Below are 26,974 nucleotides of genomic sequence, written 5' to 3' on the forward strand. Positions count from 1 at the left end.
TATGTTAAATAATTTATTCATCAAAGTCAAATTATTTTTAGGTAACGATGGCAAACAGATGGATGTCAGCCTCTAGCTGTAAAATGATTAAAGCATTCCTATAGCTGTTTTATGATATGGTTTTCTGGCAACCCTGTCTCTTCCTCTGATCAATACAGAGTGTGAGACTAGGGGCCTCATTTATTAATGTTGCGTTGAAACGTCAAAGACTGTTTTTATAAATATGAACGTTGGCGTGGATTTTACTGTATGCACACTCTAAGATCAAATCTGTGCATACACGTTTTATAAATAAAGCCCATCGAGCCTGATTTGATTCATGTGATTGTTCTTCCTATTTATAAAAGCAGTCCACAATGTGTTTAAATTGCTACCATAACTTTATTTTTAGCTCCTTACATCTTTTAAATGCTTTTTTTCACCTAGACCTTATAGAGTGCTTAAGTGTCAAAACCAATGCAAAACCTTCTTCTTTTTTTTTTTACTTTCGCTGATTTAGCCACATTTAGCTCACTGCTGGCTAGTTGTCTGCATACTCCATTCAAGAACAACAAAAAATGTCACATTAAAGGCCATTGCACACTGAGTCCGAAATTTTCGTATGCGTTTTTTCGTGTTCGTCAGCAGTAAAATTCGTCACGCACAGAAACCTTGCACACTGAGTCCGATGCGTATTTATTAAACCTTTGCGGAAAAAAACGCAAAAAACACTAAATGGATTCGTCAAGCAGTGAGGATGAATTTCTTGCCCTCTTTCTTCTTAAAAAGAGAAAAAGAAAGAGGAAATATTGGGTCCATCCAATCCTGAGATTGCGCCGAGAGGAAGGAGAGTTTCACCTCCTTATCAAGGAGTTGCGAAATTATCCCAAACGATTCAAAATTTACCTCAGAATGTCAGTGGAACAGTTTGATGCTTTGCTAGCGATACTGGAGCCACATATTAAAAAGACCACCAATTTCCGTGAACCAATCGATCCTGAACAGAAACTGGCAGTATGTCTATGGACGACACACACACACACACACACACACGCGGCCGACAGAAGCGCTGGGCAGACAGAACAGCTGTATACAGGTTATATTTTATTCAGTGTCTTTGTAATCCGCATTTTGTTTTTCATACAGTACTTGTGCTGCGAGGCGAAGTGTATCAACTTGTCAGACGTCATTCTGGATTTTGTCGTTCGCTTGTACGGTGGCTCTGAATTTTCAAAAAACCTCACAAAACACTGGCTGTGGATGCGAAAAACGCAGAAAATCGAACCCAATCCGATTTTTTTTTTTACGGACGAAAGTTTCGTAGACAGTGTGCAAGAATGATTGACATAACATGAGGTCGAATTTTTTTTTTAACGTGCGAAAATTTCGGATGCGAATTTCGGACTCAGTGTGCAATGGCCTTAAGAGTCTGCTGTTTCCTGAGTTAGCGGTTGCCAATAACATTTTCCTCTATTGTGGTGTGAAGGTGAAGCCCTTTACGGTTGCTGCCCGACTGTCTCTTTTCCTGATGCTTGAGTTTCAGCTCCTCTCTGAATTCATAGTCGATGAGGCCTTGATTCTCCTTACAAAGCTGGCTGTAGGCGTCTGCTAAAGCCCTGAATTCAGAAATGGAGATCTCAGTGGGCCGCAGTGTGGGATCCACATCAGCACTGCGCAGCAGCTCTTCCGTCAGTTCTAGACGCTGAGACTCGGGGAACAGCATCCTGCAGGAAAGAAGAAAACACTCATCACACGCTGACACAATGAGTTAATGTAGAAAACTTGACGAGTTGCATGGAAGTGGCGTTATGTGGTCTGTGTGGATGTTCGCTTTGCTTTTCTTGTTTGACAAGCGCATGTGGTTTATGCAGCTGTTTGTATTACAGATGTTCCATCTTAGAATTGCCTTAATGTATTTATTTTGTCCGAATGTTGTTTTAGAATGTTGCAAGTTAGGAAAACAGTCATGTCTATTTGTAGAACAAACAAAACAAACCCAACAGAACTACTGTATATAAAAGCTATTCACATGAGCACGTTTAAACTATTTTATACTTTATGTGATTTGCTACTCCACATAGGAAGAAAGACATGGCAACTAGTAACTGACCTGATGCAGACACATAGCATCTTGTTCTGGAGCGAGGTTCACACGAGGTAACGTGAAGAAAAGCAGGGCAGCCAGAAATCTGCCCAAATGGCCCTCACACTCCTCACTCCAATGATACATAATTTCTGAGTTACTTCTAATCCTTTTTTTTGTAACACTTTACTTAAAGCCTTTATGTATAATGCATTATGAAGGTATTTATAATGCACATTATAGGCTAATGCATTATATCTTTTCATAAATAATTGTAACCAAAGTTAAAATGCATTATAATACTTGCAGATTCTTAGTTAAATCTGATATTGATTGGTTGACATGTTTTAAAGGATTATACTCCAATGGTGTTCAATGAATAATGCATTATAACTGTGGTTACAATTATCCATGAGACCATACAATGCATTACAAGGCATGATTAGTTTCATAATAGTTTTATAATCCATTATACATAAAGGCTTAAAGTAAAGCGTTACCTTTTTTACTTTTTTTTTCTATATTGACCCTAGTCTGGGTAAGCAGTCTGATGCAAATGACTCTGCCAGGGATAGACTGGGGTCTTGGGGTGTGTTCACACTTGGCATGTTTGGTTCGATTAAAACAAACTCTGGTGCGATTGCTCTGTTAATGCAGTTTATTTGAATTAATGTGAACGCTGCCATCCAAACCCTGTTCAAGCGGAAAGATGGGTCTTTAGGGTTGGGTATCGTTTGGGGTTTTTTCGATACCGCTGCCAAATTTATACTTTTAAAATGGTACCGGTGCCTAAACCGATACTTTAATAAAAAGAGAGCCTCAAAACGATGGTGAATGACATTAAATAACGGCTTTTTTATTGAAAAAAATAAAATAACAAATTCTTAAAATTGAATATATTAAACCTGTACAGTAAATATCGAAACCCATCGTAGAAGAATGCCGTCATTTGCAACTGTGACATCAGGATCAACGAAGGCTGGATTTTCAAAAGTACGTGAGGTTTGTTAATTTATTAGATGTACTTCGGTCTGTTATTGTATGGACATCGGCTTTACCTTTTCACACTAAACATGACGTGGAACAAAACGAACAGTGATTGGTTGCGTTACATGTCAGTCAGTCTTTGGCTGATATTTGTATTCTTAAATACATAAGTGAATGTGTTTTGTCATTTAAGAAACCTTTATAATGATCATGATTCATGTTAGTTGATCTATAACCCACAATGGGCGCCATGTTAGTACGCACGGCAGTTCAGAGAATTGCATCTGTCAGATTTAGGCCTACAACACATCAATTCATTCACTTCTCCCGAAATACATTAAAGTAAGTGGCTGGTGAAGTGTAAGAAGAACAGAGTAAATTTTATAGTTACCTACACAATGTGTATCTAAACACGTCATCAATTTATAATTGAAAGGATTGTTATTGCCGCTTCCATAGACATCAGTGTGTATTTTACTAACTATAAATGTTGTTTTGCTAGTACTTATGTGTATTTAAATATTTGGAACCTAAAATAAACCTTATGTGGTTGAAAACACTGAATAGTCGTGATATTATATGACAGCGCTGAGAGAGTCTGTCTCTGGCTCAGCGCCAGCCAATGCACCGGTGTGAACAATTGTACATGTCAAAGGGATCACAGTGATGATGCTTCTTGCGTCCGTTTCGGAGAACCAGAGGGCAGATATTTCAACCGACAGCTGAGTCATTTAAGTGGCACCGAAATCTGCGTTTTGATTCGGTCTGGTTACATACCAGGTACCGGTTCCATATCGGTGCCCGGTTTCGGTACCCAACCCTATGGGTCTTGGTCCACTTCCAAACAAACTCTGGTGCGATCGCTGAAATACACTCCTTTACACACTTTATAAGCTCTTCACGAGTTCTCAGCTGGTCAAAATACAATCATATGAAGGCTAAGCACACACAACGAGCACACTTAGCCCCGAACACAGCATTGTTTTGGATGTTCGGTAAGTTGAAACATATGTAATATAAGCCGACCATTCAGGTTGTGAATGTATCCCTTTGCCTTTAGGTTCAGTATCTTTAGGTGCGGTGTTAAAATGCTAATGTGAACGCTAAAAGGACCAAGACTACATTTTTTTGGTCCAGACCAGATGAGCCAAGCGAACTACAAGTGTGAACACACCCTTGGCCTGTCTAAAAGGTTGTAGTTAAAAGTCTTTTTTTCACAACTTTTGTTTTCACAAGTTCCTTGTCTACACAAGTCATGAGTGTCCAATCCTGGTCGAGGAGAACCAATTTAATGCAGAATTTAGCTTGAACCCACTTCACACCAGCCTGGAAGTGTGTAGTAATCCTGTTTCTATTAAACACCTTGATTAGCTTCAGGTTCAGGGCACCCCTGATTTTTTTTTAATAGACATATACTGTACCATGTTTTGCTGGATGCACCAAGTTACACAACAGTACAAGCCATTGCGCGGACTGTACTTCTATCTCTCACAACCTTGTTTCAGTCACCTCTAAATACGGTGTCTACCCTGATTAAGGTAGCCAGGTTAAACACATTGAGAATAGAAGCAAAGAGAGTAGTTTTGAAAAGTAGTGGATAGAAAGCCTGGGAAATGCTTACTGGAGTCCTCTGCGACAGTGCTTCCTCCGGAACTGGAAGGCGTTCTTGACAATCTTCTCGACCAGCTTGAAGGGCTGCTGGATCTGGGGCTGAGCCAGCGGTGTGAAGTGCACCACCCCCACATCCACCTACGCACACCGCGGGGTGTTGACACACACACACACACACACAACAGTGTTAGAGTCAGACATGGAGACCATATTCAGGAGCTACTCCCACTCGAGTGAAGGGGAGAAACGGAATGGAAACTAGCCAGAAAAAGGAATATACGCATGAAGAAAAGCAGTGGGTTGAGAGAGGAGGCGTTCGGTGATGCTGCACGATGACAGGCCAGTTACGGTTGCTACAGTAACACCTGTTTAAAGGACCATCAAAACAAGCCTCTTCAAATGTGAATAGTAAGTCTCTTGTTACACTGTTGCTTCCTAAATGTTCTTATTACCAAAGCCTAGTGTTGCTGTAGGGGGATGCTCAGCTTTTATCTTCCCTGGTTCACCGATCAGCACAAGGGTCGGTGATTCTTTTCATTATGCAAAACCGGCACAGACATCTGCGGTGCCCAGACTAAAACCTGTTTCTCTCACGTAATTGTGGTGTGAAAACATAATTTTGGTCGCTCCCGAACCAGTTACAAACCTGTAGCAGTGCATTATACCTGTGCATTATTCAGTCTTCTATAAAAATGTGCGGGAATGTCCCTATAATGGACATGTGGGATGGAGATAAACAGAAGAAAATGCAAACTGATTTGTGCTGCATTTCAGCTGTGTGGCTCACTGTAGTTTAACATAAGCATAAACATCTGGTTGAGTTGCAATCATGCAGGACTCCTTGACTTTGGTTAGATTATTCCACTCTTGGACTTTAAATACGAGCAGAATACAAAGCTTTGAAGCGCCTTTCTGGGGTTTAAGGCTACAAAAAAAAAAAAAATAGACTAGAGATGACAGAGAAGTGAAATGTGACAAGAGCTTTCAGAAACCATTGACTCATCTGCCTCAGCTGTGCAGGAGGAGAACACATTCAGGAAATCAATTTGGCCCACTGTCATTTACCCCACCCGAGATGCTGGTTTTAAACTGAAACACTCAAGCCCTTTTTCCCAGGGGTCTGATATTTTGACCAGGTACATTCAAGTCCTTAACAATTCACAAAGAAACAGGATTTAGGAGCAACCAGATAAAGTTATATATGGATATACGCAGCAGCTTGCCTATAATATACCCTTGACCAACCAATAATTCTCTTCTGATAAAATAGACTTATGAGAAACCGTCACCTTAAATCAACTCCGTGCAACTGACCATTGAATATAGGCTACATTGTTTGTAGTTAGTCAGTATCATGGCCTGCGATTCCATTATTCTCTGACTCTATCCCAGACAACATTCCTGTCTTTGAGTGTGATCTTACAAGAAGAAAAAACATTGCACATTACTGTCATTAACAACCTTCACACATTGCAAGTAAAACGTACCACTATTTGCACCTGAGAAGAGGTGCTCCATTACTGCAAAGGGTGTGAAGTTTAATTTGTCATTTCGAATGGAGAATGATCAAATCGAGGTGGCAGTCCCTCAGGGCAATCTGAGTAACCATTATTTCCTTTACATAACTGCCAGAGAACAATGGAGTCCGCAGCTGGGAATGCATACAGTGAGGGGAAGGAGAAAATAGTCCTGCAATGAGTATGGATACATTAATCATGACAGCACTTTCAAAAGACAACCACTCTTACTTCGGTTCAGATGAAGAAGCAGAAAGAGAGGATGTAACAGTGGAGGCTGACAGGGCTTTTGCTAGAGAGGCTTGTTTTACTGTGAGGTTGTTCGTCCCACGCTCCGTGAATCGCCCAAGGCATTGGTGAGAACCAAAGGCACTACTGATGTGCTTCTCAGATGTGAAATGATTATCATGGAGTCTCTCTCCAGCCTATGAGACTACAGGCTTTTAAGGTGTCTGGCTGAAGACAAGGCAAAATGGACAGTGAGAGTAAGCATGGTAAGAGGGCCAAACACACAGTGGCCCTATATTTAAAAACTTTAAGAATGCCAGGTCAGTGAAAAGCATTCTCAGGGTACGTTTACACGACAACGATGTGCTTAAAACGGAGAAGTTTTCCCTTTGAGTTTTCCGCATACAGACGACACCATTGTCAAAAATGGTGCGAAAATGACTAAAACGCTGTATTCTGCTGCCAGGCCATTAGAAGGTGATGAAACACTATAGACTGAGCACGTAATACGCATGTGCATGACGCCATCGTCTTCAGAGATTTGCGTTTTTGTTGTTTACATGGAGACCGGTTTCAAAAACTTGCACTTTGAAACCCGTTTTCAAAAGTTTGCGTTTTCAGGCACCCAAAAGTGCATTGGTTTTATTGGGATTCAAGCATTCATTCCGTCATTCAAACATTTTCATTGAACAGTAAATTCACAAGAAAAAGCACATAGGCAATAAATCAAGGTAGTGTGGAAACCCATGCACTCCACTCTTGCACAGCAGAGAGTAATTTCCATTTATTATCATGAATTTAAACAGCCATTTCTGTAGCAGTCGCAATAAGACCATTTTGACATCTGCGTTACAGGCAAACCGCTACAGCAGGGTAATGAAATGACTCCAACAGCAACTGTGAATAAACAAATGGATGTCATCCTAAACAATAAAAAAGCACACAAACAAAAAGGGGGAAAAAAACACCCCTTCCCTGAAGAAATTACAGTTTCGATGTGCACTCAAGCTTCTGCACATGAAAGCTAGAGGTGATAAACTCAAGGTAACACGCATAGCTTTCTGTGCCTTAACACGTCAGCTACCAACACATCTATATTCCCTGGATACAGTACATGTCAACAGGACCCCATACACATTTATTTATTTATTTATTTATTATTCAGCACAATCCAAGCATCAGCACTTAATGTATGTCCTCCAATGTGAGGACATACATTAAACCCCCACTAAGGCCCAAATGCATGTCAGCTGAGAATCACTTCTAAATATACGAGTATGTGACAACTTCAGCTTCACCTGTGTAGAAATCCTGATTTTTAAACCTGATAAGAGTTTACAGAACTTGTTTACAAAAAACAGGATAGATAGATAGATAGATAGATAGATAGATAGATAGATAGATAGATAGATAGATAGATAGATAGATAGATAGATAGATAGATAGATAGATAGATAGATAGATAGATGACATTGGTTTTGTCCTTTTGTCATTTCTAAACGAATGGCATATAGCCACTCCCACCCTGCAGCGCGGGGAGGACGGATGGAGGACGGAGGGGTGGGGGTGTAGGGGTTTATAGGGGTGGGGGTGCAGGGGTATGGAGGGGCAGCAGCTGTGAGTTCATCCTCCTGCAGAGTGAATGTTGCTGCTCAGTGCCAAGTCGAATTATGATTAGGGTGATAGTGGTGCGTTGCCACTATAGTAAAACTCCTTGTATAGCAGGTGAAAGGGACATGCCCATTTACCATTATACACAATTTTGTAGCTGCCAAAGTGGGTAATGGTCTGTGTCTATACAATACCAAAACATCTTTTCTTTTTTTACAGCTTGTTAGTATGTATTACAAAAAATTTAAACAGCATATATTCTGATAAAAGGGTGTTAAAAAATAACAATGATGGAGAAGTTTATGCATTGAACACAAGAAAAAAAAGATATCTGTCTATAGAACAAGATTCATGACAGACTTACAAGATAGCCTACTCTGGGGTTAACGTCTGTAACACACGTTCAGGGGGGATCTTTGCTTATCTAGCAAATGTAATAATTTCAGCACGTTTTCAATATATTTAAGCGTCTTTCCATATTTTTCAATAAAAATGTATCTACTCAATATCCAAAACATTTAATCTATATGCCGGTAAATTAGCTAATAAAACACTATTAAAATATGAACCAAGCTCTCCTTCAAAATTAATGAGTTAAACATTTTTTTTTTTCTATGAGAAAAAATAGGATGAGTTAAAGCGTTGAATATTTACGTTAAATAGAATCGAAAAGCCTACTAAATGCGATAATAGACGGGTTTTAAATCGCTAAGAGAGCAAATAACAGACTTGCATGCGCGGGAAGTTGAGAGCTCGCAGCTGCGTGACGTAGAGCATCATTCGAGCAGCTTTGAAAACAGCCTCGTCTCTCCATCACTAACGTCCGCTGCTGCTGGAGACACGGATACCATGAACCGATCGCTAACGATACATCTAAGGCCGTTTATACTCGGTTTATGTATTTAGCAGTGTATACGTCTGTCTGTGTGTGTGTGTGTGTGTGTGTGTGTGTGTAAGCTCGGAAACCTGACGCGTCATAGCTCGCTCTGCACCAGCCGAGGTAAGTACAGGATTTCTGCATTCCGCTCCGTGTTATAAACCGCTATGAGTCATAACCTAAAATATTTCTGTTATTGCCTTAGTAACACGAAATTAAAAATGTGTTCTCGTATGTCTGAAACGATACTTTATTTAATTTACCTGACCGTATGGAAAACTGAATCAGACTCCAGTTATCAAATATCGCATGAATGCGTGCATGTACTCCCCCCCTGCTAATAACTCAGCTCTCCAGTCTAGATATGTGTGTGAGGCATGAACAGGGGAGCACTAAAATCACAGTCAGGAACCTGCTTCCTCATCATCCTGTGTTCACGCTTCTCTTTGTTCCCAGTGCGCTGGGGGAGGAGGACACTGGTTTCATTCTCTCACTTGTTTCCTCAGGCTGGCGGTGGTGCTGAGGAGTCTCTGCCGAAGGAGAAGGGACTGAGCAAAGCCTGTGTGAATGTTGGCCGGGTTCAGGAGCGCGGCAGGATGGCGTCCACAGGCACGCAGATCTTCGCCTTTGTGCTGGCTTTGCTAGGCATCCTCGGTGCCACGGTGGCCACGTTACTGCCCAACTGGAAGGTGAGCGCGGATGTTGGTTCGAACATCATCACGGCCATCTCGCAGATGCAGGGTCTGTGGATGGACTGCACCTGGTACAGCACTGGCATGTTCAGCTGTACGCTTAAATACTCAGTGCTGGCGCTGCCCGCGTACCTGCAGACGGCACGCACCACCATGGTGCTTTCATGCGTGCTGGCAGCACTGGGGTTGTGTTTGGCCTCTCTGGGTTTGAAGTGCACCCGGTGGGGTGGAGGACGCCGCGCTAAACGTCACGCTGCCATGGCGGCCGGCTCATGCTTTCTGGCCTCAGGCTTCCTCTGCCTCGTTCCTGCCTCCTGGTACACGAATGAGGTTATAGTCAGTTTCCTAGACGCCAATGTGCCCGAAAGCAACAAGTTTGAGCCGGGCGGTGCAGTTTACGTAGCCTTCATCTCGTCTGGTTTCCTTTTCGTGGGGGGATCCATTTTCTGTCTGTCCTGCTCGGGTAAGCGACACGGCCCACAGGATTTGGTACTTCTCCCTCCAGACAAACTCCTTTTGCAGCAGCAACAGCAACTTCTGCAACAACAGCAGCAACAGGAGCAGCTCCAGCACCAGTACTGTTCTCTCTCACCACTGGATAACAAGACTGGATACAGCCTGCAGGACTACGTGTAAGAGACCAACCGCTCAAGAGCAAGACACGTGCAGTGCACTGCCACTCCACCTCTTGGCTCTTGTGATTACAAAATGAAAGGGCGAGAGGGACCCTTTTCCTTTCCTTTCCACCTCTCTCCTTTTTAAGATCAGCAAGCACAAATGGTGGAAGTATTCCCTGAAGTGTCGTCTTGAAACAGACAGATTGTGAATACTGAGGGGCGAGTGGCAGAAACGCTGCAGTAGCACACGAAAGCAGTGTGAAAGACTTGAGCAAGATGATAAATAAATGCACATATCCAGCATCATAGTTAATCTTATTAAAGTGTTCCTCTGGGAAAGGATTAGCAACAAGGAAATGTTTATGCTACTTATAAATCCCCAACTCCCCCCTTCCCAAAGATCTGAACTCAGAAGCAATCGTTTAGCTGCTAACAATCGTTCGGTAACCTCTGTTTAAAAGTAAGATGGCAATATGTCTCTAAGAGGCAATAGTATGGGAGATTCTTTGCTTTTCTTTCTACTTGAGTAATGGTTGTGTTAATGAAATCTCTTGTCTTATTTTGGTAGCTGATAGGATGATTGATATTCTGCCTATAAGCATGCTTTCTGGAGCCTGTGCATAATGCAGTGGAATGCCTGATGTAGACTGAATTGTAGCCATATAGCCTGTGCCTAAAGAGCTGTTCATAAACCGCTGAAACTGTTTGGAGACAGTAGGAGGAGAGAGTGGACAGGGGTTGCTGGGTCAGGCAAGTTTGGGAAACCCATATGGAGGCTGTGAGACTGGCTCTTCTTAAGTCAGATGGACAATGTAATGTTGTTCTGTTCAACATTTTAATACTTTGTCCCAAACAAAAGCAAGCTGCCTTCAGCTCAGCGCATGATGTTTGCCGTTCTATCACACATACACATTCATACACACACACACACACATTCAGTGCTGCATGTGTGCTTTTTACTCATGCTGCTACTCACTGCCATGGAAACGGGATTTTACACCCAAATACGTGTATTGTCTAGGGGTCGTATCTCTCTGTACACTCGGAGGATCCTGGAGGCTGTCATGAATCTCTCCAGATAACAGGGGGGGTTTGGGTTGGTGTCTAGAGACAAAGCCTCTCTCAGACGGGAGGGTCCCTGTCCTGCTGACCAACTCCAGTGTAATCTAAAACAAAACTGCTGCACGTATATTGTGTACAGAGACGTAAATAACAAAAGCGAAGACGAGATTGAGTTTCAGTAATTGGCAGCTCTTTCATGGCACCTGATGAGTCTGCAATATGGTTATGTCCACTCTCAATGGAAATCTGCTTTGCCAAATGACGTCTCCAAATGCCTCAGCAGTGGCTCTGCTGACAGATTGTGCCCTACAAGGGGCTCTTTAAATCGCCTTAAAGCAATATTTCGGGTTATTCTTAACGTCTATGGACATCATCTGCGGCATGCTGTCAATTACCACAGAAAGGGAAACAGTTATACATTTACAGTGGTTTTATTTTTTTTATTTCTGTCTTCCATTGTTATTACTGTAAATGTCTTACAAGTGTAAAAGCAATTCTCATTTGTTTTCTGAGACTTAATAATACCAATGACCGCTAGCTACCAATGCGGTTTTATATATTCACTGAAGAAGTCAAACATTTTTGGTAAACAGACAGCATGCCACAAATGCTGCCCATAGACCTCAATATTCTTTCAAGAGTGAGACACTTCACAATCATACTCGACCTCCCTCAGTGCTTGCCATCCCGTTCTTCCTGAGCGCTTACAGTATGGATGCCGCCTCTGACAGCCAGAACAGTTGCATGCCATGTGCCAGTTTGCCAATGCATGTACACACAAACCCCCCCCCTCCCTTCATAAGCATGCAACATAACTTGTGCCAAGAGTTGAGTGAGTGTGTGTGAGCTTGGATGCAGCCGTGCGTTTCTATGCTGCTGAAGGGAGGAATGCAATTTCAGTGTTGTTCTACTGGCAAAAAGAGCTTTGGCAGTGATGGATGGCACAGCGCATTCTTCCTCTCAAGCAGATTCCCACAGGCGAGCAGATGGTTGTGCCCAGATCGCCCCCTGCAGGCTGAGCGGGCACTCGAGGGCAGATCTCGCCAGCGCATGGACAACAACAACTGCACATGTACCATTACTGAATGCAATAACCACTCCTCCTACCCTCCAAAGTGACAATGCACTGAAATGTTACAATTGTGAATGTGCCAAACCCATGACTACTTTGCAAATGTATGTGCAGGTGTACCGTTCTGTTTGCCAAATGCAAGATGATTTAAAGTTTTTGAAAGTCATCTGGAATGAGAAATAATTTATAAATATAAAGTTGATCAACTTGCACACTTTCCCCCATAAAATTCCAAAGCACAACGATTCCAGGATCACAAACTGTTCAGGTTCACCCGTGGACAGGCTTGAAAGGACTGAGAGCATTTAAATTGTGCTTTGGGATTTCATATTCATTACAGCTCTGCAAAGATTGCGTTTATTTTTATTAATTTACTGAGAGCACTGTTCAACACCCAAGCATGTTCACACACAGCAAACCTTCTTTATAAGAAGACAAACATTTACACCTTTAATTGTGTAACCTCATTTGAAAGCAATTTATTTTTTGTTAGCCAAACATGCTAAAAGATACACTGAAATAAAGATGCTCATCTGTAGATAGTATTACCAATAGAGGTTTTGTAATTATAAAGACAAACTATTCATATATTGTTATGGTGCAGCTTGTTTATTAGCACGCTAGAAGAAGGAAAAAAAAAAAACAAGTTTCATATTACCCAGCCCTCGTTTTTGTTCAGGGGCCAATTTAATGATTCCTGGTTGGATAAATGAGGCTTATATTTTGGTGTATGCTTCAGCACTTCTTAATTTTGCAGAGGATATGGTTCAAATATTTCTGTACTGTTCTCTCAGTGTGCTTGTGCAAGTAGTTATATTTTTATTAATAAAAAATGGTGGAAGCATATGTTCTTAAAAAACATTTAAGTCTTATTTAATTCATTTGTGCGGTGTTGTTCATGTAAAGACAACAGTCTCAAGCACCAAATTACACTTCTGAACAGAACAGGCTGTATGGAACACAATTCATATATTCCATTTACTGTATCTTTAGACAACATCAAAAATGAATAAATAAAATCAGAATTCATTTGTTTTCCAGATAACAACAGAGAGTATTGAACGACGAAATTTATTCTTTGAGTTGTTCTGAAAATTGTGAATCTCATAACAAGAGATGCAAATATATTAACTATGCAAACTTTATTTTCTTTAAAGGATGATGCATTTCAATTATGAAGTACATTTGTGTACATCATGGCATATCTGTTGTACTGCCTTTAAATTAGGTTGATCTTTCTGCTGAAAAAAATATCTGCATCACAATATTGAGCATTTCAAAGAAAACAACCTTTATTGGGGGGATATGGTTCTGATTACCTAACACAGCTTGATTCCCATAAGAGATCTAATGAAATGAAATCTGTGTATTTCCCTAAATTCATTTCAACGGTCTTTTCCCTCCGCGACAGTAATGACAGAGCCAGGGATTGGGGCTCAGATGTTTGAAAGATCCTCATATCACAAGGCTAATATAAGCAGGGAGGTTAACCACTGCTGATGTGTTCACTCCCAACCCTACTGTAATGACCATATCCTTTGTAACATTTCACAAGGGTGAAATACTCCATTGCTTGTCTTCATGCAAATATGAGGTGCTGGTTAAATCATTTCTGTCATGTAACACCAGCTAAACTGATTAAATACCATCGGCCATCAAAACCAGCAGTAATAGCTGTGCAAAGTCCATAGACAACCAATCCGTCAGCAGCCCTCAGTGACTACCTTCAGTCATTGAATCTAAAAGAAAATTATAATGCTAAAAAAGAAAATGCTTGCCAGTGTATTATCTTCATAATGAGCAATGTGGAATATAGAATATGACTGTCAGATACAGTGGATGACCCTGCCCTGCTGGAGACATTCCTGCGCGTGCACACACACACACACGAATGATAATACTGCCCTTGCTTGGTGCATTGTGAACTGCTGAGACAGGGAGTATAGAATGCCAAGATAAAAGAGCCTGCATGAAAACCACATTTTTTCCAATTCATAGAATTAGATATTTCCATCCAAACAACCACTCTAGTGTTGGGGGACATTTTTTTAAATGCTAGAGTAAATAAAAATGTATCGAAGCAGGTTTTACAAGAAAATACAACTTTAGTCTTTCTACTTCAAAATATCATGTTTTTATTCAATGTGTTACTTTTAATTATGAAATTTACCATCAATTTCTGAGTGACTACTTTTTTAAGTGTAGATCTTTACAAAATATAAACATCTTAAAATTGTCTGTACATTAACTACATTAAGTCTTTTTAAAATTTAAACACACAAAGGAGAATAAACTAATTATTCAACATATTAATAAATAATAAAACTGGAATAAATCATAACAAATTACTGGAACTGTAAATTTGCAAGATCTCTAAAATATCTTTAGTCAAAACTACTATTGATATTTGTTCAAAATTCAAAGCATTTTATATTAAATAGGATATTTTTAGATTGAGCTTGAATCATAATAGATAGAGGACGTCTGCAGGCATTCTGAGACATTGAAATAACCTTCCTTTACTCCTGATACCTCATTTGACCCCATTTATTAAAATGGAACACTACTTATACCAAATCTGACCCCATTATTCACACTGTGAGGTTTCATTGGCTGTTGCACCATGGGACCATCACGGAAAATGGAGAAAAAGAGTTTAATGATCCTTAAAATGGACACAAAAGAAAAAAGGGGGGAGAAATCTGGCCTTGTTGAAAATGACACCTTTTTATGTCCAGGGAATCATTTCAGATTTTTTTTTAGAATGTCCTTTTTAAATGTGTCAGTTCAAACTATGCATTTATAGAGAATATTGGCACTTTTCAGAGCATGTAACCTCCTAACGTTTTGTTATTAGTACACTGACAATGGTTAGTACGTAGAAACTACTACTACAAAGACGTCAAATGCTCATTAAACCAAAAGAACCAAATCCAGAAAAACAAGTAACGCCACCCCTGCAGGTAGAGGATGTATGTACTGTAGATGTACACAAGATATATAGATATATATATATTTTTTTTTTTACGTGAAAAGTGCGCTGATGTCAGAAATCTTTAGACGAATATATTTGGATTACCATTTTTATAATATACTGCATGATTTTAAAATAATTGACATTAAAAATAATAGTTAAATATATTTGTGATACGAAAATTGAAGACACTGGGATAAGCTGACAGTGATGTCAAAGTCAAGAAATGTTTTTGCATTACATCCTTTGTTGTTAAAGTAATTTTGTGTTCTGCAGGTTTCCTAATGAACTGAATGGCTTTGGCAGGCCTTTTAGCTCATCTTATTTTAAAAAGACAACCCATTCGAAAGCCATTTCCAGTCAAAGAAGTATTTACAAGGATTAAATAAATAAAAATACAGCTATATTTCCAGGGTGGCCATATATACGTGTCCTTCCCCCACATCACGTGCAAATGCCATCCACCCACAAGTGTAGTTGTGTATGATCATCTCCTCAGAGGTGTCAGTTCAGACATTCCTCTCAATATCCAGACAAACATCTGCTGGAGGAGTGCTTCACTCTCTCTCAGATCAATCTCTGTCACGAGCCCTTCCTCGAGCCGTCTCACTCTTCTCTCCTGTGTGTGTGTGTGGGAAGGACACTGCAGTAGCAGCTGGCTCCGTACACGCGTTCGCTCAGGGGACGGTGCTCGTGAAACGCGTGGGGGGTTACTGAAACACTTTCACATCTGATGACGAGGAGAAGATAATTACATTCATTTAGTCATTCTAAAGAATGCAATTATTCTGTCTAAAAGCAGAATTTTGCAGCAGACACAATGTGGGCGATGACAAGTTCATTTGATTGCATTGCAGCTGAATAAGACAAACATGCTAGAAATGAGAACTTTTCTTTAAATGTGACTAATACAGTAAATGTAAAAATGTGGCTTAAGTGCTGGGGTTGAAGCCTTGCGATCCACCAGGTGGGGGTGTCAAGTGCGATCCGTGACAGAGGAGACCAGCAAGTGCATTGTTGGCCTGAGGACATACAATACACGGCCAATCACAGTGGACACGAGGCTTCGAGGACAACCACAGTCACTCAATGTGACAGGACAAGGTGCCTTGCAGCATCCACACAAAACTGCCAGACAAAAAAAAAAAAAAAAAGAGCCACATAAAAAATAAAAATAAAACACCCCTTGAGGCATGCCGATATCAGCTAATGCTCACGATTATAAATAGAACTCAGTTCTGTTCAGAAACGCTGCAGCTAATTCCCTCCGACCTTACAAAGGGCTTCTGCAGGGAAATGAAACATGCAAAATCTAATGATTCAATCCATAGCCCAGAATTGCTCTGCACTACATTTACACTTCTCTAAATACAGTGATTGTGCTACTGCTAATTACCAGCTGCACAATAGTCAGCCTAGTCAAATGAACTTGATTAGAGAACTGTGTTATATTATACTACATGTGTGGCAACTTATTCCCAGACACAACTTCTCTTTAAACCTTTAATAAATCCTATTAACTTTACACCTACTTATTTCAGATTCTTATTTCTTATTTGACCAACAATAACACAAGACTACTATGCCCTGCAAAATATGTGTTAAAAAAAAACAAAAAAAGGTTCCTTTTTAAAGCATTCAGCGTTAAATCGTGCACAATGATACTTCAACAGTCATTTATCACTGATATCACTGAAAACTCTGTCAAAACTCTTGGCTCATGGTCAATGTTTACCAAATTAATGTAATGACAAAAGTACTACAGGTTTGATAATTGATATTCAAATTAAAAAAATATTCATATCAATATTTATTTTATATCAATATTTATTATATATATATATATATATATATATATATATATATATATATATATATATATATATATATATATATATATATATATATATATATATATATATATATATATATATATATATATATATACACACACATACATACATACATATACATATATATAATATATATATATATATATATATATATATATATATATATATATATATATACACACATACATACATACATACATATACATATATATAATATATATATATATTTTTTTATTTATTTTTTTTTTTCATATTTGCAAGAAATAATATTTTTCATTAAAAATTAAGATTTCTTTACATTTTTTCCCCCATTTACAAAAAGAAAATCTGCAACAACTTAAAGTCCCCGTGAACCGGAAGTTGCAAACGACTTTTGTGAAGTGAAACGGAATATTGAACAGAGGGCAGGGTTTTACTTCAGCGCTCCTCCTCTCCATCTCTGCTCATAGCAGACTAACGGTTTGAGGGGAGTGGTTAAGCGTTTTCAACCCAAACCGTCAAACTGACGCCATCACAGAAGGAACGCCATTCCAGACCGGAAGTAACTTTTCAGATTTTGATTAAAGATTACCACGGCAAACAATTTTTTTCTGTTTTCTAAACTTGCACGGTTTAATTGTTCACCACAAGACTAGTAAAATGCGCTAACAAAGTAAATAGGGTACATTTTGATTTCATGTCGACTTTATCTTATTTTAATTTTAAATTCATGAAATTAAAGAGCTATAATGTTATGCTTCCAATATTTTTTTTTTATTTTTTTTGCAATTTCTTCAAAACCTCACAAATTAGAAGAATTTGCAAGGCATAAAAAAGATGAACAATTTCAACGAATAAAAGATTGTCCGATCCTTATTGTAATCTAATAAGATCTTTATTGTTGATCCCTGAGAATCTAAAGGATTTTTATTTCACGTTGACTTTAAAAGAAGTTTGCAGAGCTACTAGAGCTGATTTCAGTCCTCTAGGGTGAGCCTCTTGAACACAGATGGCAGTTACGGACAGCGCAGTCTGTACAGCCAATAAACTGGCAAGGCAAATTTGGCAACAAGGCAACAAGGCAAATTTGCAGTATTACATTCTTGAACTAATATCAAAGAGAATTCACTGCTTTTAATGCAAGCATAAAAAGAACACCTTGGATCTATCAGTCTTTATGGCCAATATACTGTGTGTAAATATATTTTTGCATTTACTGAAGAAAATGTGAATGGTGCTTGCTAGTGCAAAACTCGCCACAGTGATGCTAGAGTGATCTGGATGATATTAATATGCGGTTAATATAGGGTGTTCATTCTACCTTTCCACAAGATTAATGTCTTCCTGACATCAGACACCTGAAGAGTGAAGACAAACACCAGTGAAACCTGATGATTAAATATCACACAACTAAGATTAAGGTCTAAAGGCGAATTCCCACTATTTCAGAAATGTGATTTTCTCACAAATCTGTCTTCCAACAGGAAGGGAATAAGTGGATGGAGAATGGGCCTGTCATTAGATCTTACAAGTGTTAGCCTATGTTTTTTTTTACCCAAAGAGCACAATTAAGCCTTTTTTTCTGTCTACTGCATTAACACTCTTGTACAATTTTTCTCTTGAGGAGATGTTTCAGTAACTTCTTGTGTGAAACCTCATGAAGCAGCATATTTCTTTCATCAGCGGTGTAGAAGCCTTGGTGTGCAATGAAATAATCATCCGTGCCATTTAATCCAAGAGAATGCTCAATTCGTCCCACTTTCCTTTCTTCTTGGTTCAAAAGCACTCTGGCTGGATAAAATATTTACAGACAAGGGAACTTTATGCGTAAGGTACTTTATTTCATAAGACCCCTCTTATCCACAAACCCCTGGCTTTACCCAAAAAACTGTCCTACACAACCCAGAGGAGTAAAGCAGCAAGGCTAAAATCTCAAACCTTCCCACCCTGTACGAAAGAGAGGCGTACCAAATACCCTGTGGGCATCATTACACACTATGCGTCGCCATCTCTGATTCCATATCTGAGACAACATTGACTCTGTGCTCTTCTAATGAGCGAACACCCACATCCTTCCACATGAGCAGTCAAACACAGATACACAGAAATGTAAATGGAAGAAGAAAGAGACAAAAAGACTTACGATTGGTTTTGGAACAAAGGCTCGTCCTGGGATGGTGAAACAGCTTTTGACAGTGCAGAGATATTGAGCCATGACAGAAAGACGGCTTCTCTGACGGCTTCCAGTGCTGGCTGTTAACCTCTAAACATTAAACAGGGGACAAAGAGTGCAAGATCTTTGTTTAAAAACCTTGGAATAGGAGAAGATGTTTTAAGACCTTTTTAATGCCATTCCAAATGAAATGCAAGACTAATATCTCATTCTAGGCATTTTCCCCACAACCATTTCATCCTAATACTGAAAATTACTTAAATATTTCAGGCTTTAGCTTAATGTTGTACTAAATGCACCTTTTTAAAGATACTTTTTTCAGGATAGCAAACTGTAACTAAAAAATAAAATCTCATTCTCATATAAAAATTTTACTCCAAATGTTTTGTATGCTCTACAGTGTGTGCCAAAAGGTTAAATATACACATTATCTATTATAAAATAAACTATAAAGCAGCAAGAGATATATGAAAAAAAATGTCCTGTAGATGTAAAAGACTCTTAATTAACATCATTTCATGAAAATCCATACTTTAAATAAAATGATTGTGCCCACGGCTCTGTTGCTCCATTGATTTGACACTGAAAAGAAAAATTCACCGGCCCAAAAACCACAACAACAACATGTATTTGAAGCTTAGCAGCTGTTACATTTCGGTTTGGAGCCCTTGACACATTGCAAAGTGGGGCAAGAAATTCGATAATGTTACAAAATAAATACAAAATCTTCACTTCTTTAATAATTGATTTTAACATTAATTTTCACATTAACTTAAGCTACATTTTAAGGATCTGCAGACAACCTCTGATGCTCAGGTCATCCGGGTCAGTCTATCAATTGCAGTAGCTTCTACAAATGTCTTATAATATATTTTGTCATTTTATTTTCACCATTTTTTTTACCTGTGTGACTTATTTTCACAAAGTAAAAATGTTCTAACATGATGGATAGAATGATCCATTTCACACAACAAAAACTACTGGTTGTTGGCCCCTGTTGGACAGCAACTACATTTGTAAACTAAACTTTTTTAAACCTTGTTATTCGTGGTATTGTTCCGTTTGGAGGCAGTGTTGAACTCACTTCAGCCACCTCTTTCTGGAAGGTCAGTGTAAGCCTTGTACGCCCAAACATAAAGGACCCAGTTCTGTTGGACATCTGTTCCAGCCACTTTATAATGAGAGGAGTCGACACACTAAAGGGCAGGTTCCCAATGATATGCAGGTTGGGGGGAACTGAAACACACAAACTCATATTATACGCTAAAGAACCTTTCACAAACGCTTATACAACAACAGAGTACACAAATTATGTTACTGTTAACAGCTGAGAATACATGACCTTTGTTAAGCTGGCCCTTAAATCAACCAGAAGAGGATCCTGCTTTTGTTATTATAAAAATACAAACCAAATTCAGTTGCTGATCAATTAATACATTCATAAGACTGAATACAGGGTGGCAGACATTCAGGTAAGCTGACCTAAGCTTGTTTTGTGCAAGTAAGAAAGTGGTTGTTCTATCTTACTGTTCTTATAAGAGGCAATATATGGAAGGACTGGAGTGTACATTTTGAAAGATTGGGTGTAATGCTTGAACCAAGTTCTAGCAAGAACTGGCAGCCAAAGCAAAGAATTGTGAAATGAGAGAACTGACAGATTAAAACAAAGTTAAACTGCAGCAGCATTTGGACACGATCAGTGGGATGTAAGGAAAATAACAAATGTAAGCCTATTTTCTCTTATTATTGAAAATCATTTTAAACCAACTCAAATAATAACATTTCAGACAGGACTTCAGGATTCCAACCGATTCTGTTCATATATTTAACATATACAAAAAAAGCCTTATCGGCACCCTAATCAAATATGAGCAAAATTATAGAAAATGATTGTGAAAAATTAGAAAGATACGGGCAGGAGAGTTTATCAGGGTTTGAGCTCAACTCTAGGGCTGAAGTTCCCCATCCCTGATTTCCAGTTTCACTGAGGTATAAATATGAGGTGACTATAGCCAATAGTTTGCCAAGAATAACAGGTCCCATTCAAAGGTCCAGAAAAGCACACCTCAAAAGCAACGCAAAAAAAAGTTGCCGTGGCCATCCGTGTCCACTGACCTAAACCCCATGGAAAATATGTGGGATGAGCTAAAGAAGAAAGTACACAAGTGTGGATCTCTGAATCTGCAGAATCTGCCATATGTCTATCAACCTTATTACACATTATATGACTCAAAACTGGGAATCTAAACAAAGGGAAATTAAAGGAATCTAAAGAAAGGGAAATTAAACTGAAATATTAAATTAAAAGGTGCCAATAATTGTGGCACACATTTATTTAAAAAAACATCATTGTTTTAGTGTAAGACTTGAATTAAATTTGTGAGTTTTGTGAATAAGAAGATAAAAAGCCAAGGCATTTTGCCACAACCTGTTTGGCTCAAATTTACCATGGATGCCATAATTATTTATTGAAATTCATTGTAATGTTTACCATCGTCCCATGTCTTGGCTATGTGAGCTGGGAACCCTCTTTCCAGTCTGTATGTGAGAATATCTCCATGTGCTATCCTCATTCTTCCAGGGGCAGCTTCAGACAAAAGCTGAAAAACCAAAAGAAGACTCAAACTATTTAATATTAATGCTTATGAAGCCTATTAAAACATAAAATAAATTACTGTCCCAGTAGAACTAAGTAACATGCACTGTAAGAGGAAAAAAATAATCCTAGGTCTACAATGGCATAGGTGTGATTCGGCTGCATCCACACGGACATGTGTCACTACAAAGTACAAGACTGTATCAGTCGAAAAATAGACTGATACGGTAGATTTAGAAAAATACTGTATGTATGTATATATATATATTTATTTATTTATTCTGACTTTCTATAAATGCAATACAGTGAATGACAACCATCTGTGGTCTCAAAATGATTTCCATCATGGGCAGTTTAGCATTTGGAGATTGATTAATGTCAAACACAACGAAAGAAAACAATGCCTTCATCTCCGAAAACATTTATTTTTTGTCTTGCATTTCATAATAAACTTAGGCGAGCTTAGTGCTGCTTTTTTTTTCACCAATTCTTTTTCATGAATCGTAATGAGCGCAAAAGATTGTGGATGTACAGGATACACTTGCTACAGTACATCCTTCAACATATGCAGAATGAAGGCCTCGAAACGAAAGCTGCATTCCAAGGACACTTCCATTTGAGACAACCTCCAACGCCGCTTGATGACACAGCAGAGATGTGCAGCTTTACTGGGATGCAGCCCTCAGAATTTTTTTTTTTTTTTTTTTTTTAAATGAACACTGTTGATACCAATATCTAATGAACAGGGCGGCCAATGCATATTGTAATGCCACTTTATGTAATAAAAGTTAATGATAGCACAACATTAACCCTTTATGCACCATTAGGTTTTTAATGACCCCAGGCAATAAAATGTGATTTTGTAACAATTTAATTATTTTTAAAACAAATGTAATATCACACACTTTATTACACGTGTTGAGGGGGATTTAAGGATTTTTTTTACATTTATATAAATAAAATGTAGAATATTTTTTAAAATAGGTTTTTATCAAAAAAAAAAAATTAACTTTAAAAAAGATCCACTTTTCTCATTTTCATTCATGGACAATGTGCCATGGTTTAAAGGTATAATGGAGGATTTTTTATTTCCGGGTGGATCACCTATACTATTGGTCCTCCTAATCGTCAATCATTCTGGTGGATCAATCAAACTTATTCAAAAAGTGGAGAGGGCGGGTCTTATCTAAAATTCGGAAAGATCCTCCACTATACCTTTAATGGAAGATTGCTGCCATCAACTGTCTGGAAAACAAACTTTTAAAATTAAAATAACATGAAATTTCAACTACAGCCAGTAGATGGCTTCAAAGCATTACTCAATAGCCACGCTTCCACTACCCTTCAAATTGCACGAATTGAAGTTACGGCCAATGGAAACACGTCAATTTCGAAACAACTCCCATATATCGCAAAAAAAGTTTACACTTGCATGAGTGTTTTTTTTTTTTTTTTTTGCAGGCAATTCGAAAAAGGAATATTTTGCAAAACTCCAATGGAAACAGTTTTTTCGCATAACAGGTCACCTGGCGTCCGTAATAGTCGATCATTCTTAGATGGTGCGGTATGTTTTGACAGAAGACGAGACAGAGTTCTTTATTAAATTCATAAAAGACAAAAGAATTGCGGGAATTCTAAACAACAAAGAAATGCCACAATTTATAAAGACCTCGAAGCACATATCAGGGAGAAACAATCAGAAACACCTCATACGTGGCTGCTTTCCTTGCCATTAATGCTTGGATAACACACCTACGTCTCCTTCGATTATAGGGGAGACGGGGATGGTTGTAACACTTTATTGCTTCAGCACCTATAACTCGCTGAATTTTTCTAGCTTGAGTTCTCAAACTTTTATACAAAGTACTCACATTTGTTTACTACAAGTGGAACCAATTCAACCCTCTACAAGAATATCACAGACCTCGTAAGTTGATGTCAAATACAACCTTTGTTCCTTTGTTACAACCTACCTCACTACCGGGGTAGGTTGTAACACATGCTGGGGTAAGTTGTAACAATAGACAAAAGTAGTAAAAATGGATTGTTCAAAAACAGATTTATTGAAATAAAAGAACAATGTCTCTCTCAATAACAGACTATGTCTGTTTGACTCGTGTGTGTGTGTGTGTGTGTGTGTTTAAATTTGTCTACTAGAACAAGTAGGAAAATACTGAAGTGATCACATGATTCATATCTTATCCTTAATTGGTGAAATTGATGGTGTTACAACCATCCCCGGTCTCCCCTATATAATGGCTACTAGTGCGATGCCGGTGATACAAGAAAACCTACTATCATCCACTGCCATTGACTTATCGAGCGAGATAAAAAAAATTATGCTTTAGTCGCATAACATCGGTTAATGGAAATTGTCATGTCGCAATAGTTTTTTATCCACATTTAAAAAATATCACAAAAGTTTTGCACAAATCTACAATGGAAACGCGGCTAATGGCTTATTTACCATTTCCTCAAGGCTGTACATCTTTTCACAAGTTTTTTTTTAATTTAGATTTACATTTAGACATTATAAAATATAGATATTTTTGAATAATAGTTTAATTATTTTAAATTAAATAATTTGTTTTTTTACTCCGAATAATGTATATGGGTTATACACAATTGTTGTACACAACATTGCAAAAAAATACACAAATTAACACTACTTATTTAATATAATTCATTACATTTATATAGCGCTTTTTCTAGGTACTCAAAGCGCTTTACATGGAAGGGGGGAATCTCCTCAGCCACCACCAATGTGCAGCATCCAGCTGGATGATGCGACAGCAGCCATATTGCGCCAGAACGCCCACCACACACCAGCTCAATGATGAAGAGGAGACAGTGATGAAGCCAATCAGTATATGGGGATGATTAGGAGGCCATGATGGACAGAGGCCAAGGGGCAAATTTGGCCAGGATGCCGGGGTTACACCCCTACTCTTTTTCGAAGTACATCCTGGGATTTTTAATGACCACAGAGAGTCAGGAACTCGGTTTAACGTCTCATCCGAAGGACGGGAAATTTAAAACTAAATTTCTTTAAAATGAATAATTAACTTAAAAATATATTGTCCTGGTGTCAAATTTTGAAAAGTACACTTTAAGTGAATGAAGTCGAATGAACACTTCTGTCTGCCAGTCGAGCGGTTATCAGCTGGTGTCAATCTCAAAATGGCCACATAATGGGCATGACCAATTTATTGCTCTACCAAATACATTAATATGCAAACCTGTAATCCTGGCATGAAGCGTGTGTCCTTCTCCACCACTAATAAGTCTGCCGCTCCAGCTTTTAGAATAGACCTGGTGAGACCCCCAGGTCCAGGTCCAACCTCACACACATGCGCATCCTTCAGGTTTCCTGCCTGCCGGACAATCTTATCTGAAATACAATCCATTTTGTTTAAAGTTTACATTTAGTCTGCACATAAAGAGTGTGCTACTTCATTGAAATCCATCAAGTCTTGTTAACACATTTCGAAATTGAGTGAACAGTAGTTGGAGTTACCTGTGAGTCGCATGTCGAGGAGGAAGTTCTGAGAAAGCTGTTTCTCGGCTCTCAGGTTATACAGTTTTATAATCTCCCCTATGGTAGGCAGGGGGGGTAACCGATAACAGGCCAGTTTCTGTGTCGCTGCCATCAGACTTCAGTTCAGTCAACTGAAAAACATGAGTCTCTTCTCAATTACAGTGGGGATACAAGAGCCTATTGAGCAAAATTTAGACAATTAACATGATTTTCAGAATTTCTTAGTATTCGGTATGTTCCCCTTTTGCTTTAATGACATGCACTCAAAGTGACATGGATCAGGTTTTGAACAAACTTCTTCATGTTATCAGAATATGATTTCAGAATGTTCCAAAGAGCATGTTAATGACTTTGTGTGCAATTTCCTTCCTTCATTTAACATTTCCTGTAACAAATTTGCCCACGTTGAATCTTAGATGTCTTAATAGTTTTATATAACCTTTAATTATATGAAAAAATCCCAGATTTTCAGTGTGGTCTCAGACTTCTGTTGAGAACCTCACTGCACAAAGAAAAACGTATTCTCAGTATGGACAGTCCTGTAGTAGAGGAACAAGGCTTCCTCATGTCGGGACTTCAAGACTCATCCAGAGGATAGTCTCGATTGAATTCGTAATATTCGAGCGACACCTTGTGGTTAATAATCTGAACTGCAGCGACTTTGAGTCAAACTGTCGATTTAATACTTCAACTGACGTTGTTAATGGTAAAATAATATACAAAGCGGTTTCTGGATTTTCTCAATTTATGAAAACATTTTTTGTTTAATTAAAATATATATAAACTATAATTCACCAACGGAATTACCCTGGTAATAACGACTAGTCTGCCCTGGCACAGAGCACTCTTGCTTAGATAAACAGTGTATAACATATTATTTGTATGAAAGCAAAGGCATACATCCCTGGTTGAGAGATTTATAGAAAAGATTGCATGTTAGAATCTAACGTTAAGTTACCTCTAAATAGTAAAAAGACTCCGCTATGCTAACAGGACAACACGGTGTCTCTGTTTCATCAATTTAAAATGCTTTAAAAAGTGTTTTTTATTTATTTATATATTTTACTTCTTACTTAGCAACATCATTAAACAACATCTATCTTCAATAAGAACACCGCTGTTTTAAGCCAAAATACAACACAAACAGGAAACACGTTTTCCTCACCAGTGCAGCTGTCTTCCGATGGCGGAGGCGGTAACCATGACGCTATAATCATTTTATCCAATGAGGTGTCTACAATGAACACACTAACCAATCATGTCGAGATGGGGCGGGGATTTTTGGTGCCCTTGAAAATGTGTAATCTGACGTCGTAATAGCTCATAAAAGCCACCAGATAAGTTTTACAGACACACTGTATATTTTCTTTTTCCTATTTGTTGTAGTCTATATTTGTTCCAATATTTTCATACTATATGTTGGACTATTGTCATGTTTATTATTTGTAATGTGACTGGCATTTAATAATAAAAAAAGTTTTACAGACTAAATATAAATATTTTATCAATTTAAATATAAGGCTAT

The 26,974-nt window shown here is 38.5% G+C and overlaps 2 protein-coding genes across 6 annotated transcripts; one reads left to right on the forward strand and one right to left on the reverse strand.

The window, feature by feature from the left end:
- tfb1m (transcription factor B1, mitochondrial) lies at positions 1–26,646 on the reverse strand. 3 transcript variants are annotated; one of them, XM_084393909.1, is made up of 8 exons: positions 26,615–26,646; positions 25,429–25,580; positions 25,151–25,302; positions 21,807–21,915; positions 20,400–20,551; positions 19,286–19,405; positions 4,671–4,798; positions 1–1,703 (listed from the first exon to the last, which is right to left on the reverse strand). In XM_084393909.1, the coding sequence occupies exons 2-8, from the start codon at positions 25,559–25,561 to the stop codon at positions 1,424–1,426; spliced, it is 1,074 nt and encodes a 357-aa protein (XP_084250035.1). In that variant the 5' UTR covers positions 25,562–25,580; positions 26,615–26,646; the 3' UTR covers positions 1–1,423. The 3 variants fall into 3 exon arrangements, with proteins under 3 accessions (XP_084250035.1, XP_084250037.1, XP_084250036.1); XM_084393911.1 differs by lacking the exon at positions 26,615–26,646 and adding an exon at positions 26,523–26,541 and having other exon boundaries at positions 490–1,703; XM_084393910.1 differs by lacking the exon at positions 26,615–26,646 and adding an exon at positions 26,408–26,442 and having other exon boundaries at positions 490–1,703.
- Positions 4,948–10,339, forward strand: LOC311281165 (claudin-20). 3 transcript variants are annotated; one of them, XM_084393914.1, is made up of 2 exons: positions 4,948–5,068; positions 9,400–10,339. In XM_084393914.1, exon 2 carries the CDS (start codon positions 9,490–9,492, stop codon positions 10,219–10,221), a length of 732 nt encoding a protein of 243 aa, XP_084250040.1. In that variant the 5' UTR covers positions 4,948–5,068; positions 9,400–9,489; the 3' UTR covers positions 10,222–10,339. The 3 variants fall into 3 exon arrangements, with proteins under 3 accessions (XP_084250040.1, XP_084250039.1, XP_084250038.1); XM_084393913.1 differs by lacking the exon at positions 4,948–5,068 and adding an exon at positions 8,900–9,016; XM_084393912.1 differs by lacking the exon at positions 4,948–5,068 and having other exon boundaries at positions 9,150–10,339.
- Positions 26,647–26,974: the final 328 nt, after the last annotated feature.

The sequence above is a fragment of the Rutilus rutilus genome, assembly GCF_951802725.1.
Source record: "Rutilus rutilus genome assembly, chromosome: 21".
NCBI lineage: Eukaryota > Metazoa > Chordata > Actinopteri > Cypriniformes > Leuciscidae > Rutilus > Rutilus rutilus.